Below are 17,500 nucleotides of genomic sequence, written 5' to 3'. Positions count from 1 at the left end.
TCACGTGCGTGCTCTTCATCCAAACAAAGATTGCGTGTGTTTAATTCTGTGTCAAATAACGCCCTTACCAGTTCCTTCAGATGCACGCTCCAAAAAAAACAGTCAGTGAAGATGAAGAAGATAGTGACGTGCTCTCCCGGTTCTGATTTATAGTTGTTCCGGTAGTGACGTTGAAGGCTGTCGCCGGCCAACAAGTTGGTGTTTTTTCAATGTATGCTTCAGACACGGGTCACGAGGAGGTGTTCCCAAAGCGGCCCCTAGAGGATGCAGTTCGAAGTTCCCTCGAAAGGGAACTCAAAATTATCCTGAAAGCTGGTTACCTTAATCTTTCAAGTTTTCTCAACTTTTGATTTTTTACAGTGATTATGACTCTATTGCATGAAGATATTAAATTATTGTAAATATTACATCATGGTATTCTGTAAAGCTGCTGTGAAACAAAGTAAATTATGTAAAGTGCTATATGAATAAATCTGACTTGACTTTTCTCAAACTGATTACCGTAAAGGCAGTACAGTATATAAAACAGCACCTTAAGCAGTAGGTAGCCAAATATAGGCTGGAAATTAATTAACAAAACATTTTTGATCAGATAACTGACTTAGGGTTCTGTGTTTCAGAGATCTCTGAGCGGACGGAGAGCCTTGTCTGTGATGTCACAGGTTTCTACCCTCCTCACATCTCTGTCAGATGACTGCGTCTGAAAGCCAATGAGATTGAAGAGCGAGAGGACAGCGAAGGGGAAATCACAGACGGAGCCGAGCTCTGAGGCTCTTTGCAAACTCTGCCCAGGACAGAACACACCAAAACAACAGGTTTCTTTTATTTTTTAAGAAGTCTCTTCTACTCACCAAGCCTGCATTAATTTGATCAAAATACAGTAAAAAAACTGTGAAAATATTATTACAGCTGTTTTCTGTGTGAATCTCTGTTGAACTGTAATTTATTTCTGTGATGTGCAGCTGTATTTTCAGCATCATTCCTCCAGTCTTCAGTGTCACATGATCTTCAGAAATCATGAAAATATGATGATTTACTGCTCAAGAAACATGTCTTATTGTTATAATTAATAATAATAATAATAATAATAATAATAATAACAATTCCTTACATTTATATAGAGCTTTTCTAGGCACCCAAAGCGCTTTACATAGTCAGGGGGTATCTCCTCATCCACCACCAGTGTGCAGCATCCACCTGGAGGAAGCTCCAGAACGCCCACCACACACACACGCACACACACACACACACACACACACACACACACACAGCTTACTGGTGGAGAGGAGACAGAGTGATGAAGCCAATCAGCAGATATGGGGATTGTTAGGAGGCCAAGAAGGTCAGAGGTCAACGGGTGAATTTAGGGATTTGTAATGATCACAGAGAGTCATATCAGTGTTGAGAACAGCTTTTGCTGCTTTAAATGTGTACAAATATATTAGGACTCTTTGTTGTATAGAAATATGGAAAACAAAAGAGCTACATTTATAATATTAGCTAATAATATAGAACATTATAATATTGAAATAGCATTTATTTGAAATAGACAAAACATTTAAAAGAAACATTATAGAAAATTTACATTGTACATGCTTTACTGTCATTTTTGATCAATTTAATAAATCCTTAATCCTTGCTGAATAAAACTATTCCTTCTTTAAAAAATCCTCCTGACCCCAAACATTAGTACAGTAGTCTATAAATATTTCATTACTAGAACAAGCACAATCCATAATTTAACAAATAAACATAAATTCATAGATACATTTGATTTATATCCGGTCAGCATTTTTATTATGACTTGCAAAATTAGCAAGCCAACCCATATCTAGAGACTTGTGGATTTGTGGTCTTCTGATGCAATCTTTCTTGTTGTGTCTCTCAGTCGCTCCCTCCATCCCTCCTTCTCTGTCGGTTCGCTGGAGCAGAGATGGAGTGGGAATATTCTCTGTTCTGAGGAAAACCCTCTCCGGGCTGCTGGTGCCACAACCGTCTCCACGCTTTTGTCAAGAGAGACAGAGAGGGAAGACCGTGAGGACAAAGCCTAGCTCAAGAGCATCTGTGTTCTACAGGAGAGAGCAGGACACGTGTGCAGTACATTTGTCATACGAGACGAGAAGACTGAATAAAAGACAACATCTAATAATGAGAACGACCCTTGGGCTTAATCAGGCCGCTAGTGTGGACTGTAATGGAGAATGTGAAAAGATGAACAAATGCGTGTGTGGAATGAGATCAGTAGGAGACGAACAGCAGATTGAGTGTATGGAGGTAGAAGAGGATCCATCCTTCATAAACACTGTGAGACTGAGGAAGGAGAAGAGAAAGCGTCTGAGAAATTACACATCCTCACCTGGACAGGTAAATAATGTGCAGTTAATTATATGTGCATGTGTAAAATTTGTATTTCACTACATAATAATAATAACAATAATCAAAATCCAATTTCGCATAAATACACTGAAAAAAAATGTTATGTAGAAACAAACTGATAGTAAATTTCACTAATAAAACAGCAAGTAAATCATTGAATTAAACATGAAATTCAGAAACGGAAAGACTCAAATAGTGTTTCCTTGCAAAACATTTCCTTGTGTAATGTGTACAGCCTGTTTCCTTAAAATACAATACTGTTGACTAATATGTTGATAATTATACACTCACTTAGATAAGTGGCCTAGATTAGAAGATGAAGTGTAGCTACTTCTCACTTTTGTGTTTTGCAGAGGATGGCTCACACTTCTTTAGAAATCTAAATCTTCTCTGGACGCCCACAACTGACTTCATACTTTTTTTAAATTATTTTTTTTTATTACTAATCATATGATGCATGAAACATAATGTCAACGATGTTAATTAAATAAACTCTTGAAAGCAGTCGTGTGTGTGTTGGAGTCTGTGGTAAAGTCAGACAGCTCGAGCCACAGAGGAACTAAACTCAGATGCATGTCAAACCACAACACTTGTGCGCGTTCAGACGAGCAAATTAAGACTTTTAACTGAGCCATCACTTCAGATGCTCTAGTTTTCTACCATAAACAAACGGTCTCATAACTGGCTAATCTCATAATCTGCTACGTTTGAACATGTCGAAATATCTTGAGGGAGGTTGGAAGCACAGCACAAAACCATGGCTGAGTTTTAAAACCAAGTGAGATTTCTTTTCAGACAGCAGGTTCTCGCGCACAAATATAAAAAAGCTGTTTTCTCTCATAATGTCCAAAAATGCTGCACGCATAGAAGTGGTGCAGGCGCATAAATAACGACGTGTTTTCAGACTTCACTCGGTTAGACACACAGCCTGTGTAGTTAACAGAAGTGTACTTGGAGATGATGTGGTTGGACATGACAGGCTCGATGACTCTCATGGTTTCCTCACGAGTCTGCGCTGGTGTTAATGCTGCTTCACACAGCGTGTCTTCCTCATTAACACACGAGCACTCAGTGTAAACTCAGCGTAGAGGAAGCAGACGTGCTTGTAATGCTCTGAATGCCGAAGAAACCCGTCTCCACCGAGCTTCAGTCTGTCAGCTGTTCATCACTTTTAATTTAATCGGCTATGGATCCGCCTGAAAACTCGGTGAACCACGTTAATCGCACTATTTGGACCGTTTGGGTGAGTAAATACTGCTCTTTTACAATTTCACTGATGAAGTTGTGATACTAATTAGTCTGTATGTTTAATGCTTGTCTGGTTCCTGGACCACAAATCCATTAATAAGGATCCATTTAAATCATCTCTCCATTGATGTATGGTTTGTTAGGAGGACAATATTTGTCTGAGATACAAAAAAATCTTAATATTGAGAAAATAATATTTAAAGTTGTGCAAATGAAGTTCTTAGCAATGCATATTACTAATTAAAAATGAAGTTATGATATATTTATGGTAGGAAATTTACAAAATATCTTCATGGAACATTATCTTTACTTAATATCCTAATTATTTTTGGCATTAAAGAAAATGTGTTATTTTGACCCATACATTGTGTTGTTGTCTATTTCTGCTTCTGTGCTGCAGGCTCAGATATGAACTCTGTGTCTTGAAAAGGCAGACTCATGTGCTCAATGTTTTGCTCGTACAGGGTTATCTGTCTGGGACTGTTGCCAGATATCTCAGACCGGAAGTCACAGCTGAAGGAAACCAAAGTGTTCATGCCAGAACAGATGCAATTAACTTGAAAAGTGCAGTAAACAAGACTGACCGAGACAGAAAGACAAATAATAGTGACAATGAAAATGACAGAGCGGAGGTCAAGTGTTCCCCTTCTAAAGTCAGACTGGCTGCTTCTGTACAGTGGGAAAACACGGGTGTGGGCAAGAAGGACAGTAAGGATAAAGTCTGTCTTTATACCACAAAAAAACAAACTTACCATTGTGCAGCATGGTCCATTGGGACAGATACAGACAGCGAAGGACACACCGCTGAGAAAGTTTCATCCAATGAGGTTCTGGCTGAAGAAAAACATGCAAACTGTGAAAGTGAGGAGAGAAACACCACACGAGAGCTGGAGATCACTGGAAAAACTGGACGAAACAATGGTGACAATAAAGAAGCATGTGATGAGAATCGTAAGGTTGAGAAGTGTGCAGAGAAGAGAGAAGATGCAGATAACAACGATGTCATGATTCAGTCTGAGCAAGATGGAGAACAAGACAAACAGATCGGTATGATGGACCATGGAGAGACAGAAGAAAGAGGTTTTAAACATACTGATGAAACAGAGAAAAAAATAATAGTCCAGAAGAATCAGGGGGAAACTGAGAGTGATGGAGATCAGAGGATTGAATCACAAGTGCAGGATTTACCGGAACATTTGACGGATGAAGCAAACGGCATTTCAAAGCCGGAAAAGCTGAAAAAAATAGACAAATATTTTGACGAAATCGATGAATTCTCTAAAAATGGGCTTGAGGAGATGATTCTTGGAACTGAGCAGGATGAAGACACCACAGACATGACTAAATATGAGCTAACAGAGTCCACAAAAACCCTGCAGAGAGAATCTGATGATGAAACAGAACTGAAAATGACCACAGTAATGGATGAAATCATCGATGCATTAGAAGAAACCCTGCTGTCGGATTCAGAAAATACTCCAGAATCAGGAACTGGCTCATCTGAAGGCATGCTTTCAGGTCTGACTGTTTGTGAGTACCTTGGAGAATCACTAGAGGTTGATTGGGGATGTTTTGAGGAGATCCACACTAAGCTACACCATCCTCAATCTCCTGCAGAAGAGCAAGCAGAAGATGCTGAACATGACACTGAAACTCAAACACACAAACCCGAGCTCTCGCTCAAAGAACATGTTGAATTCAGAGCTGGAACAAAGATCCGTTCAGGAGACGAGGAAGCAGAAGCTGTCATCAGAAATGTTACTTTGCAGCCACACAAGCTTCTTGAGTTCACAGAAGGACAATGCAAATTGTCTCAAGGAACAATGAATACTTTCAGTGAAACGCAGAGAGATTCAAGAACGTCTGAAACCACTGGAACTGCAGAGCACATTTCAGATGTCAAACCAGTATCAACGAGGCCTTTGAGCCCAGCAGAGCTTCTGGAGGAACTGCTAGATCTGCAGGGCGAATCAGAGACAGATGTGGCCAAGACCACTTTAGAGTATTTAGAAGAAATGACAAATCAAGTCTTGAAGCAAATGATAGAAACAGAGTGTAACTTTGAAGCAGAACCTTTGGTAGGACTTTCTTCAGAAGAAACTGGTGATGCAGATCATCAAGCACCTGCACGGTGTGTGTCAGAAGATGCTCCTGTCCTGGAAGAAGAACAGACGTTATTAGCTGAGACAGTAGACAGTAGGGTGGAAATCACAAGCAGTGAAGAACATATTAGTTCACCGGCGTGTGAAAGCACTGAAGCTGATGGACGTCATGAGCGGATGCAGAAGTCCATTGCTGGAGAAACAGTGTTGAGACGACATGAGGACTTGATGGAAGTTAACAGACCTGGGATGAAAAGAGGATTTGATCGAATGAACAAAGACCTTCCAGAGGAGAAGATGGAAAGAAAATTTGATCTAATCCTGCAGGTAATATAGAATATTATTATTAGTAAAATCTCGTCCTACCGTCGAGCTGAACCTAAACCTTAAAGCGCTGTTTATCCTTAGGTTTTTGAGGACTCCTCTTTAGACTTCAGCGCTCAGAAGTCTAGGATTGCTGTGAAGAATCCACTCGTCCGGCCTCCTAAAGACCCCAGAAAGCTTCTCTTCAGAGCCTCTGTCGAACCTTCAGATCTCCGCCAGACGACCCCGCTCTCAGCTCCAAACAAACGCATGATTGGACTTAAACTCCCAGGTATTGACCAGAGTAAGACCTTCATCAAGAGTATGTTCAAATGTGATTAGTACTTTAAATCAGTCCATTATTGGTGTATTTTTGCTGGATTGTTTTCAGGGCTGGACTCATGGCTGTCAGAAGCAGAGAGAACACCACAGACACAGGTGCACAAGCACAGCATTACACGCCAGAAACTATACTATACTATACTATACTGTACTATACTATACTATACTATACTATATTACAACAAACGAATAAAAACAGGCAAGATTTCTGCACTCCACAAAATCATGCCATGGATTGGGATGAACTATATATATATATATATATATATATATATATATATATATATATATATATATATATATATATATATATATATATATATATATATATATATATATTCGATTTAAATAATATTTTCGCAATGCATTTGTTCAAATTGCTTAGAATCAACAAAAATCTGTTAATTGCAAAAATACATTTATTAGGTTAATGAATATTGTTGGATGTGGAACAAGCAATATTCAATTTACAGTTCATTTGAGTTAATATGAAGCAGATTGAAAGATTTTGTATTTATTGATGATATACATATAAACCTGCTCTCTGTGTATTTTGTAACACATTCAGCTTATTAGTACTATGACAGAAACCTTGCCTGCTTCATTCATGGGTCAATTATACAATTCAAATACATCAATCCTGATTATTAATATATATATATATATATATATTTTTTTTTTTTTTTTTTGAGTGTATCAAAATATATGTCAGTTATTTTATGTGTAGATGTTTTGTAAGAGAACTGTGTTTTTCGCAGCAAAAGTCAGTTGCAGTAAGAGAGGACTCAGCTAAACCCAAATGGACACCGCCTAGGCATCCTGGGTATGACCTTTAATTCAATATGAATTATTCATTTTATTTTATGTTGTTTCAAAACATATTTTATGTTGTTTTGTGCAGCATGGGGAGCCCCTTCATGATGGCAGAACTCAAAAACAAACTCAAGAAGCCAATCCAGGAATAATATTTCATTACATCATGATTTTCAGATGCCTTTTTTTTGTCTTAATCAAGCACTATGCAGCCTGAAAAATTACTTCTTCTACTGCAACACAGCAATTCGTTTTACTTCCACTATTTTGTTTGCTTGGGACAAAATGAAAATCTAAGCTGCAAACACACATTTCTCATGCAACACTTTAACTGAGCTTATCAGCATTTATACTGTGTCTGTATTTACTTATATGCAAAGAAAAAATATGAGGAAAATTATTACAAACTAAATATTAATAAACATTTTTTGCACTTTTTTGCAGAACTTAAACTTTCTGTGACTGTAGTTCAGCAGTCGTAGCCAATATGTATCACTAGGGAGCAGCAGAGAGTCCCTGCTGTTGTTTTGTTTCTGAAGGGCATGAGTCACTGGCTGTCATTTGTATCATATTTAATAGTAATTTATTGCAATTTGTTATTTTTATATTGTACATTTTTTTCGTCATCACTTGCTGTGTGGATACTTATTTGAAAAATATTGTATGTAAACAATCATGGCAATAAATACTTGGGATAGAATGTATGACTAGAGGGCTTATCAGAGTAATCTGCTGTCACATGATCATGGGGAAGTCGTGGCCTAATGGTTAGAGGGTTGGACTCCCAATCGAAGGGTTGTGGGTTCTAGTCTCGGGCCGGACGGAATTGTGGGTGGGGGGCGTGCATGAACAGCTCTCTCTCCACCTTCAATACTGTGGTGTATTTGGGATAATGTGTATATATGCATGATGAGCAGTCATTGGTTCCTATGCCTGGGAAGAGGGTATTTAAATCACGTGATGTGATTTGCACGTGTGAATGTGATGTAATCAATATGTGATCTGAACACCAGTAAAGTATGTTTTGATAGCATTTGGTGGCTGGCCTCATGAATATATAACATAAATTGGCGACGAGGATAAAGTGTGAGAAGACATGGCGCAAATCGGAAGATTGGATGAGTATAAACCGGAAAATGAGTCCTGGTCTGCATATATTGAACGAGCGGAATTGTTCATGATTGCAAATGATGTGGATGATACGAAGCAAGTAGCGACTTTGCTTAGTGCTGTGGGAGCGTCCACATATGGATTACTACGGAATCTGGTTCAGCCTGCGAAGCCAAAGGATAAAACGTTTGAAGAAATTGTGAACATTCTGAAGGCCCATTTTGAACCAAAGCCGTTAATAATAGCTGAGCGTTTCCGATTTCAGCGCTGTGTTCAAAAGCCCCATGAAACTGTGTCCCAGTATGTTGCTGAACTGAAACAATGTGCATCTAAATGTGACTTTGGTGCAAGTTTGGATGAGTCTCTACGTGATCGTTTTGTCAGCGGAATCCGAAGTGAAGCATGTCAACGAAGATTGCTTTCGGAAGACACACTCACTTTTGCACGGGCACTTGAAGTTGCTCACAGTATGGAAACCGCAGATCGAGATACGCAACAGCGAGGAAAACAGAGGATTCAGCGACAACAGTGCATAAGGTAAATGCAAAGACTGTTTATAACCAGAGACAATGCTATCGTTGTAAAGGGAAAAACCATAATGCACAGGAGTGTTATTTTAAAAACTCTAAATGTCACAATTGTGGAGTGATTGGGCATATAAAGAGAGCTTGCAAAGTTAAAATGAAGTCACATCCTAACAGTAAATATGCTGAACAACAGAACAAGCACAAAGTAACAGCTTATATGCATGCTGAAGAGCCGGAGCTGGAAATGTTTTCCATGTTAAGTGATACTGAGAAACAGTCTTTCCGAGTAAATTTTACTGTGAATCAGTAAGGATTTATTGATGGAGATTGATACAGGAGCGGCTGTAAGCATCATTTCACAACAAGAGTATAGACGATCGTTTGCCCATTTGCCACTGGAGGGAGCTAGAGTCAAGTTAAAGACCTACACCGGTGAATGCATTCCAGTGTTGGGTCTATTCACAGCTACTGTACAATATGAGGATCAAGTGAATGAGTTACCACTGATCGTAGTCAAAGGGAATGGTCCAAACCTGTGTGGGAGAAACTGGCTTCAGAAAGTAAAACTGAATTGGAAGATAATTCGACATGTGAGTAAGCAGCCTGGGTCCATTCAAGAAGTGCTGGACAAATATAGTGAAGTCTTTAAGGATGAGCTGGGCACTTTAAAGGACATTAAAGCCACTATTTCAGTGAAACCAGATGTGCCACCCAAGTTTTTTAAAAGTCGTCCTCTTCCTTTTGCTATGAAAGAGCGTGTGGAGAAGGAAATTGATAGACTGGAAAAAGCTAATGTTATATCCCCAGTAAAATACAGCGAGTGGGCTGCTCCAGTTGTTCCTGTTATAAAAAAAGATTCCACAATTCGCTTATGCGGAGACTACAAATCTGTAATCACTGTTAATCAAGCTGCCAACACTGAAGTGTATCCCTTGCCACGGATCGAGGAAGTGTTAGCCACTTTGAGTGGAGGGAAGTTGTTTTCCAAGATTGACTTGGCACAAGCATATCAACAAGTCGTGCTGGATAATGATTCTAAGAAGTATACGACAATCAACACTCACAAGGGATTATATGTGTATAATCGTCTTGCTTTTGGCATCAGTTCAGCCCCTTCCATTTTTCAACGAATAATGGAAAATTTGATGAAAGATCTGAAAGTGATTGTGTATTTGGATGATTTGTTGATCACAGGTAAAGATGAGCAAGAACATCTAACAAACATTTGCAAAGTCTTACAGCGTCTTCAAGAATCAGGCTTAAGAGTAAAGAAATGTAAATGTGAGTGGGGACAAACACGGATTGAGTACCTGGGTCATGTGATCGATGAAAAAGGGGTGTATCCGACAAAAGACAATGTAAAAGCTATTCAAGATGCGCCAGCACCATCAAATGTGAAGGAACTACGAGCTTTTTTAGGTTTGGTAAATTATTATGGACGCTTTGTACCACAGCAGAGCACAGTGTTGGCACCACTGTATAGACTGTTGAAAGAACAAACTGCTTGGTGCTGGGGGAAAAAGGAACAAGGTGCTTTTAGTAGATGTAAAGAATTGCTCACCAGTGACAAAGTGCTAGTATACTATGATCCACAACTGCCTTTGACTTTAGCATGTGATGCTTCCGCTTATGGAATTGGTGCGGTGCTTCAGCACATCATGCCAAATGGTGACGAGCATCCCATTGCATATGCGTCACGTACTTTGTCCCCTGCTGAAAAGAAATATTCACAGATTGAGAAGGAAGCTTTGAGTGTGATCTATGGAGTTAAAAAATTCCATCAGTATCTTTGGGGAAGATCTTTTAATTTGATAACTGATCATAGACCATTAGTGACTCTGTTTGGTGAACATAAGCATTTCCCAATGATGGCTGCCGCTCGCATTCAGCGGTGGGCGATAATTTTGTCGGCATATGATTATCATATCATGTATCGCAAGGCAGAAGATCATGGAAATGCAGATGGCTTGTCACGAATTCCATTACCTGAAATTACCGATGTAGGAACAGAAGCCATTTCAGCAAATATCAACACACTTTTGACAAACCATCTTCAAGAAGCTCCTCTAAATGCAGCACAGATTGCCAGAATGACAAGAACAGATCAAGAACTTTCTAAAGTGTTTCGTTATGTCATGGAAGGTTGGCCAATTGAAGTGTCAGATGATTTGAAAGTATTCTACGCGAAAAGAGATGAACTGTCAGTAGAACAGGGATGTCTGCTATGGGGCACACGAGTGATTGTACCATTCAAATTTCGAAAATCAGTGTTACAGGAAATTCACTCAGGACACCCTGGCATTGTTAAAATGAAAGCTCTGACTCGTAAATACGTGTGGTGGCCTAAAATTGATACGGATATAGAAAGAGTTTGCAAGGAGTGTCAAATCTGTCAACAAGAACAAAGAATGCCAAGTCACGTCCCTCTTCATCCTTGGGAATTCCCGGGTGAGTGTTGGAAAAGGTTGCATGTGGATTTTGCTGGTCCGTTCTTGAACAACATGTTTATGATCATTGTTGATGCTCATTCTAAATGGTTGGAAGTTTTTCGTATGTCACAGATTACTTCTCAAGCTACTATTACCAGATTGAAGAGATTGTTTTCTGCATATGGATTACCTGAACAAATCGTGACTGATAATGCAACTACTTTTACTTCTGATGAATTCCAAAGATTTGTGAAGCAGAATGGTATTATGCATACCAGAAGTGCACCAAAACACCCAGCAACAAATGGATTGGCAGAAAGATATGTCCAGACGTTCAAGAGGGGTATGAAGAAATTGACTAATGAGCAAATGTGCATTGATGATAGACTATCTTTATTTTTATTGCGCTATCGCACAACTCCTAATTGTACCACAGGTCAGTCACCATCTGATTTATTTTTAAAGAGACACATCCGCACCAGGCTGGACTTCCTGAAACCAAACATTCATGAGACGGTTCGCAGAAAACAGTATTTGCAGAAAAATCAACATGACTATCGGGCAAGAGAGAGATCCTTTGCTGTGGATGATTCTGTTTTCCTGCGAAGTACAGTGGGAGGAGATCCGAAGTGGTTATCTGGAGTGATTACACAACAGACAGGACCTGTTTCGTACAAGGTACGTGATCCAGCATCGGATACTGTGTATAGACGGCATGGTGATCAATTGAGACCACGCACTTCGTCCTCAGAGATTCCAATGCCACCGAATGAAAAGGAGACTGCTCAATCTGCTGAATCTAATGATCAAGCTCAAAATGCTGAACTCAATGATCAAGATTCTGGATTTGCTGGAATTCCAGGTACATTTGACTCTGAGGTACCTCTTTAACTAACAGAACCCCTGATTCCAAGTCCAGGGGGTCTACGTCGCTCTAAACGAACTATTAAATTACCACAGCGTTTTAGAAATTGAGAATTTGAACACATGTGGTGCTTTTGAACTGATAATGTGGTGTATGATTTTTAATGGGGGAGGAAATGTGGTGTATTTGGGATAATGTGTATATATGCATGATGAGCAGTCATTGGTTCCTATGCCTGGGAAGAGGGTATTTAAATCACGTGATGTGATTTGCACGTGTGAATGTGATGTAATCAATATGTGATCTGAACACCAGTAAAGTATGTTTTGATAGCATTTGGTGGCTGGCCTCATGAATATATAACAAATACCATGACTTAGGTGTCCTTGAGCAAGGCATCGAACCCCCAACTGCTCCCCGGGCGCCGCAGCATACATGATGCTCTGGGTGTGTGCTCACAGTGTGTGTGTGTGTGTGTGCATTTCGGATGGGTTAAATGCAGAGCACGAATTCTGAGTATGGGACACCATACTTGGCTGAATGTCACTTCACTATCATTCACCGCTAGAGTGCAGTAGTCTACTCGCTGTTATTGTATCACTCCGCCGCTGAAGGGCAGCGTGTAATGTCTGTAATGTGCCGCTAGGGGCGGTGGAGAGGGGCTGTCTTCCAGTGAGTGAGGCGCTTGACGCCGGCAGAGGCTGTGGAAGAAAAGCCCTAAAAACGGACTGACGTTATACTCTTTAGATTGCTCTGTTTCCTTTAGCTGTGCTTTCAGACGGAAGTGTCCTGTTTTTGAGCAGATGCGCTCGTTCCTAAAGGCCTTGCTGGTAATGCTAACATTAGCGCTGCTGGGGCTGGAAATACACCAGCACTTTTATAAGATTTATAAGTGTGATTGTTAGTGTTGTTTGTCTGGAATTTCTTAGGAAACTTGTGTCAGTCTAAGTTTATTCACTGTTAGTTTGGGAACTTAAGCGAAATGAGCAAAATAATGTAAGTTAGACCCTTGTAAAATGATTAATATGATAGCGTTTTGGATCAGGGAGACTATTAAAAGGATGAATTTAGCTGTTTTTGTGATAAGAGCTGTCGTAATGCTCAGCTAATGTCGACACAAGATTGAACTGTCATCCGAACTTAAAAATATGTCTAGGGTTTGTTTAAAACTTTTGAACTTTTATTAAATTTGCATTTTGACTAAAATCAGGAGTTATTGAACTTCTTTAAAGGCCAGCACCTCAGCACTGGTTTTTGGGCTCTCCTGTTAATATTGTGTTCATAGCATGACGTTGTTAATCATAAAATATTCAGATTTAACTTGTTTCAGAAAGCTTTTGTCTCATTAAAACCTCATTAAAACAACTGTCTAAAATAGACAAACTTCCTGCGTCATGACGTCATGTGACGTCATTTGCGTTGACTGAAGGATTAGTCCAGTTAGGGTTCGGGAACGGTACACCGATGTCACGGGTTCAGTACTTACCTCGGTTCGGGGTCATGGTTTGATTTAGGTACAGCAGGGTAAAAGCAAAAATATAAATTACTATGCTGTTTCTTTTCATTTATTTTGAACAGACACTAGTACATATTAAATTATATGTGTGTGTGTGTGCGTGTGTGTGTGTAATCTACAGTAGGCCTGCATATGTACATAAAATAAATAAATTCTTGAACTATATTTGATTTAGTTTACAGATAATCAAGGGGGAAAAACAGTGTGACACAATGTAAACTACATATGCTGAGCTCCAGTTCATTTTGTGTCGGCATTATTTGTTCACAGAGAGGAAACGCAAATGGCAGAAAGTGACATCCTTTTTGTATTCTTTATTTTATAAAGCACAATATTTTATTTTCATTATGAGTGTACACAAATAAAACCAGACCCTTATACAGGGATGCATTATTAAGATGGTAAGTGTTTTTATACGGTCTATGGTTAAAGTTGCTTCTGCTGGTATAAGGAAACAGTTGAAGTACGCACACACACAAACACACACACACGACTGTGGGAAGTCGTGGCCTACTGGTTGGAGAGTTTAGGGCTGTGGGTTCGAGTCTTGGGTCAGCAATACCATGACTGAGGTGCCCTTGAATTAAATACTTCTGGAAAGTGGGCAGCAACTGTTGGGTCAGTTTAGCCTCCGTTATCTTTGCATATTAAACTGGAATAAGAGAAGTAGACCATATAGTATAGTAAATGTTGACTGTTTGAAAATGTGTCTTCCCTCTTCTTTGCCTCACACAGGTCTTCCCTCCGTGTCTCGTGTGTGTGTGTGTGTGTGTGTGTGGACAGCAGCTCCATCATGGGGGACACGAGAGATCTGGACAGACAGATCGATCAGCTGAGGAGATGTGAGCTCATCAAGGAGAACGAGGTCAAAGCCCTGTGATTTATTAATGTAGTAAACTGAAGCAGAGACTGAACGAGCGTGACACACAGCTCTGATCAGGACACAGTCGCTCGATCGTGAGTGTGAGGGGTAAAGCAGATTCATCTCTGTGCGGTCGACACCGCTCTATTAAAACACAACATATTAAAGCATCTTTAATGTTTTCATATGATTTCTACAACACAAAACCGTGAATCGAGGGGTTGTTACATTGTCAGGTGACACAGTGCACAGTATCACAGAACACTCTGTGAATGTTATAATAAATGTTGTACTTATAACCTTTAATTTACAGAACAGCAGTAAAATGACTTATTTTATTTTATTACTTATTTTATTTTAGCTGTTTTCAGCCAAATAATTTGAGTAAAAAAAATCTTCCAGTTAACAATTATTTTAGTGAATTAAAATGAATGAAAAGCTGTTATTGTCATTGTATTTTCTGTATACAACTCAAGTATTAGGTTATTTCTTTATGGTCTTAGGGGTAATTGATTAGAGTTGTGTTTTGTGTTACTCAAGAGCTGCAGACTGAGACTAATATAGTAACAAAGATGAGAATAGATAACGAATAATAGTCCACGATCATTTAACTCTCGTCTGGAAACATTGTGTCAGTCCTGAGAGTGAATCTGATTCAAACCAGCTCAGTGAATCACTCAAGTGTTTTTCTGTCTGTGTCTGATTCAAACCATTGTAACTGAAGATGGTGTCGTTCTAAACACTGATATGAAGAAGACGCAGCCCTGATGTCTCTTGTGTCTGTCTCAGGTGTGGTAATGTGGCAGCAATCCTGGAGCTGGACCAGCACCTGCAGAAAGAGTTCATCATATTCGAAGCTGCTCCAAAAGACACCAGAGGCATTCCCTCCAAAAAAACAATCGCTGACTACTTCCTGTGAGCCAGTCTGGAACAGGAAGTGCTGCCCTATGTGTTCTTCTGTTTTCCTCGCAATATTTTTAAAGCAATTTTTATGTTATTTTTAGTTCTATAAGTAGTATCACACTTTTTTCTGCTTTAGTTTTAATTGGTAATAACCCAGTTTGTGAGGTGGAGGGTGGTTCTGTGTTACTGTATTGAGTTGAGCTGCGGTCGTCTCTGCAGGGATGAGGAGGACACCAAGAGAGTGGTGCACAGTGCCAAAGACCAGGGGTGGTAAAAGTACTCAGAAGTTATACTTCAGTAAAAATAGACGATCTAAATAAAAAATGACTCCAGTAAAAGTAGAAAAGTCCTCCATTCGAACATCACTTGAGTAAAAGTATCCGATTTAAAATATACTTAAGTACCGGAAGTAAAAAGTAAATATTCAAATTAACTGTAAATATCAATAATTAAGCAGATCAGTTGTTTTGGGAGTGATATGCAGTGTTTTAATTGAACAAATGATCAGATTAGATACTTAAGAATTTGTTAGATTTACAATCAAAAGAGACAATGAAGAACCTTGTCGCAGTATAGGGATTGAACTTTCAATAGACATGTTCCATAACATCATAGCTGCACCAAACAGAAGATGTGCAAGATACAAGGTAAGACTGTTTCAGAAGATCAATGAGGAAGAACCACCTCTTTAAAGAGTTAGTTCTCCCAAAAAAGAAAATTCTGTCATTCGCATTTTAGGGGCTAAATATCACGTTATTGGTATTGTCCCTTCGACCTGCGGACATGAAAAACAACCACAGACTTGGCAACACTGGTTGGCATATACTACACACAGCCGTTATTCACTGGCAATATACACAAAATTGATTCTTTTCTCGATTTTGATTTTGTGTTAGTTGACGGTGGACTACGGCTCTGTGTAGTAACTTCTGCTCCACCTGAACCAGTGTTGCCAAGACCGTGGTTGTTTTTCATGTCTGCTGATCGAAGAAAACCCAATCCCAATAACTTGATATTTAGCGCCTAAAATGTGAATTTTACCAAGGCAAGGCAACCCTCCCAATAAACGTATATTTTAACCCCGGGAAGCATTTTTTTATCCTGGAAACGCGTTTGTGCTAGTTTTGGACTAGTTTTGAGAAGCAACTGGTCAGGATTTGTTGTGAAAACCTGGCAACCCTGATCTGAAGGCACTTGCTGGAGATATACTTTTAATTACAGGAGCATCTTTACAGATGAGATGAACATGAAAATCGCATTAGATTTTTTGCACAGCCCTACTGAAATGTAATTCACCCGTGGCAGGCAAAGAAGACATTTCAGCCAATAAGAATCTCCCTTGACTTCAGTGAATTCAAACATATCCTTGAGATATGGCCATGGGTGATCCCTGTCGGGAATCTCAGGATCAATGCGGTTAGCAATAGCTGCACTATCACCTATTTTAGCAGTCATCTTCCACCTCGAACTAACTGCGTGAGCGTATGTTGGCAAAGGAAGTCGCGCGTTCCTTTTTTCAAAAGAAAACCAAATTTTTCATTGGTTTGTAAAATCATTGTAATAAAGACTTGAAGCGGGCATGGGGAAATGTATCGGAGTAAAAAGTTAACTTTGTCTTTAATGAAGTAATGGAGTAAGAGTGAAAGTAGATGCAAATAAAACATACTCAAGTAAAGTACAGATCCCCGAAAAAAATACTTAAGTAAAGTAGTAAAGTATTTTTACTTCGTTACTTACCACCACTGCCAAAGACGAGGTCAGCGCTGAACACACTCCGTCAGATCTCCAGAACACTCCAGAACACACACCAGAACACGCTCCTCCTCATCTCCACAAAAGGTGTAATGTCAGTTGAAGTGATTCATCAAGCAGCTTTATGTTGAATACGGCAGCAGATTTCTTCAGATTCCTGTTTCACCCTCAGAAATCTGCCAAATGATAAATGTGACTTCCACGAAAGCTTCATTCTGTTCTGCCATGAAAAAATAAAAAAATAAAAATCTGACAAAAATGTTTGACAGTCAGACAATTTATAGTTTTTTTTCTCCTCTCGAGAGTTATAAACTTAGCTTATCTTTCAATTGTGACTTTCTCAAAAATTCTG

General features: G+C 39.3%; 2 protein-coding genes and 1 long non-coding RNA gene across 4 annotated transcripts; all 3 read left to right on the top strand.

The window, feature by feature from the left end:
* The first annotated feature begins 2,928 nt into the window (after positions 1–2,928).
* LOC113112086 (uncharacterized) lies at positions 2,929–7,969 on the top strand. Of its 2 annotated transcripts, XM_026277479.1 has the most exons (7): positions 2,929–3,619; positions 4,089–5,995; positions 6,044–6,053; positions 6,135–6,321; positions 6,421–6,467; positions 7,130–7,194; positions 7,273–7,969. In XM_026277479.1, exons 1-7 carry the CDS (start codon positions 3,563–3,565, stop codon positions 7,334–7,336), a joined length of 2,337 nt encoding a protein of 778 aa, XP_026133264.1. In that variant the 5' UTR covers positions 2,929–3,562; the 3' UTR covers positions 7,337–7,969. The 2 variants fall into 2 exon arrangements, with proteins under 2 accessions (XP_026133264.1, XP_026133263.1); XM_026277478.1 differs by having other exon boundaries at positions 4,089–6,053.
* Positions 7,970–10,189: 2,220 nt separating this feature from the next.
* LOC113112085 (uncharacterized protein K02A2.6-like) lies at positions 10,190–12,441 on the top strand. Its single transcript, XM_026277477.1, has 2 exons — positions 10,190–11,593; positions 11,716–12,441. The coding sequence occupies exons 1-2, from the start codon at positions 10,480–10,482 to the stop codon at positions 11,760–11,762; spliced, it is 1,161 nt and encodes a 386-aa protein (XP_026133262.1). The 5' UTR covers positions 10,190–10,479; the 3' UTR covers positions 11,763–12,441.
* Positions 12,442–12,674: 233 nt separating this feature from the next.
* On the top strand, positions 12,675–15,797 carry LOC113112249 (uncharacterized). The gene is made up of 3 exons (XR_003293408.1): positions 12,675–12,945; positions 14,367–14,588; positions 15,283–15,797. It is a non-coding gene; the product is annotated as an uncharacterized LOC113112249 (long non-coding RNA).
* The last annotated feature ends 1,703 nt before the right edge of the window (positions 15,798–17,500 follow it).

This window comes from Carassius auratus, chromosome 12, assembly GCF_003368295.1.
Source record: "Carassius auratus strain Wakin chromosome 12, ASM336829v1, whole genome shotgun sequence".
Lineage (NCBI taxonomy): Eukaryota > Metazoa > Chordata > Actinopteri > Cypriniformes > Cyprinidae > Carassius > Carassius auratus.
The sequence above is the reverse complement of the archived record's forward strand: the minus strand, read 5'-3'. Positions and strand labels throughout refer to the sequence as shown.

Coding starts and splice junctions, on each gene's coding strand:
- LOC113112086 (XM_026277478.1), top strand. CDS start 3,563: ATGGATCCGCCTGAAAACTCGGTGAACCACGTTAATCGCACTATTTGG. Junction 3,620..4,088: donor GCACTATTTGGACCGTTTGG/GTGAGTAAATAC, acceptor TTGCTCGTACAG/GGTTATCTGTCTGGGACTGT. Junction 6,054..6,134: donor AATTTGATCTAATCCTGCAG/GTAATATAGAAT, acceptor GTTTATCCTTAG/GTTTTTGAGGACTCCTCTTT.
- LOC113112085 (XM_026277477.1), top strand. CDS start 10,480: ATGCCAAATGGTGACGAGCATCCCATTGCATATGCGTCACGTACTTTG. Junction 11,594..11,715: donor TGTCCAGACGTTCAAGAGGG/GTATGAAGAAAT, acceptor TTATTTTTAAAG/AGACACATCCGCACCAGGCT.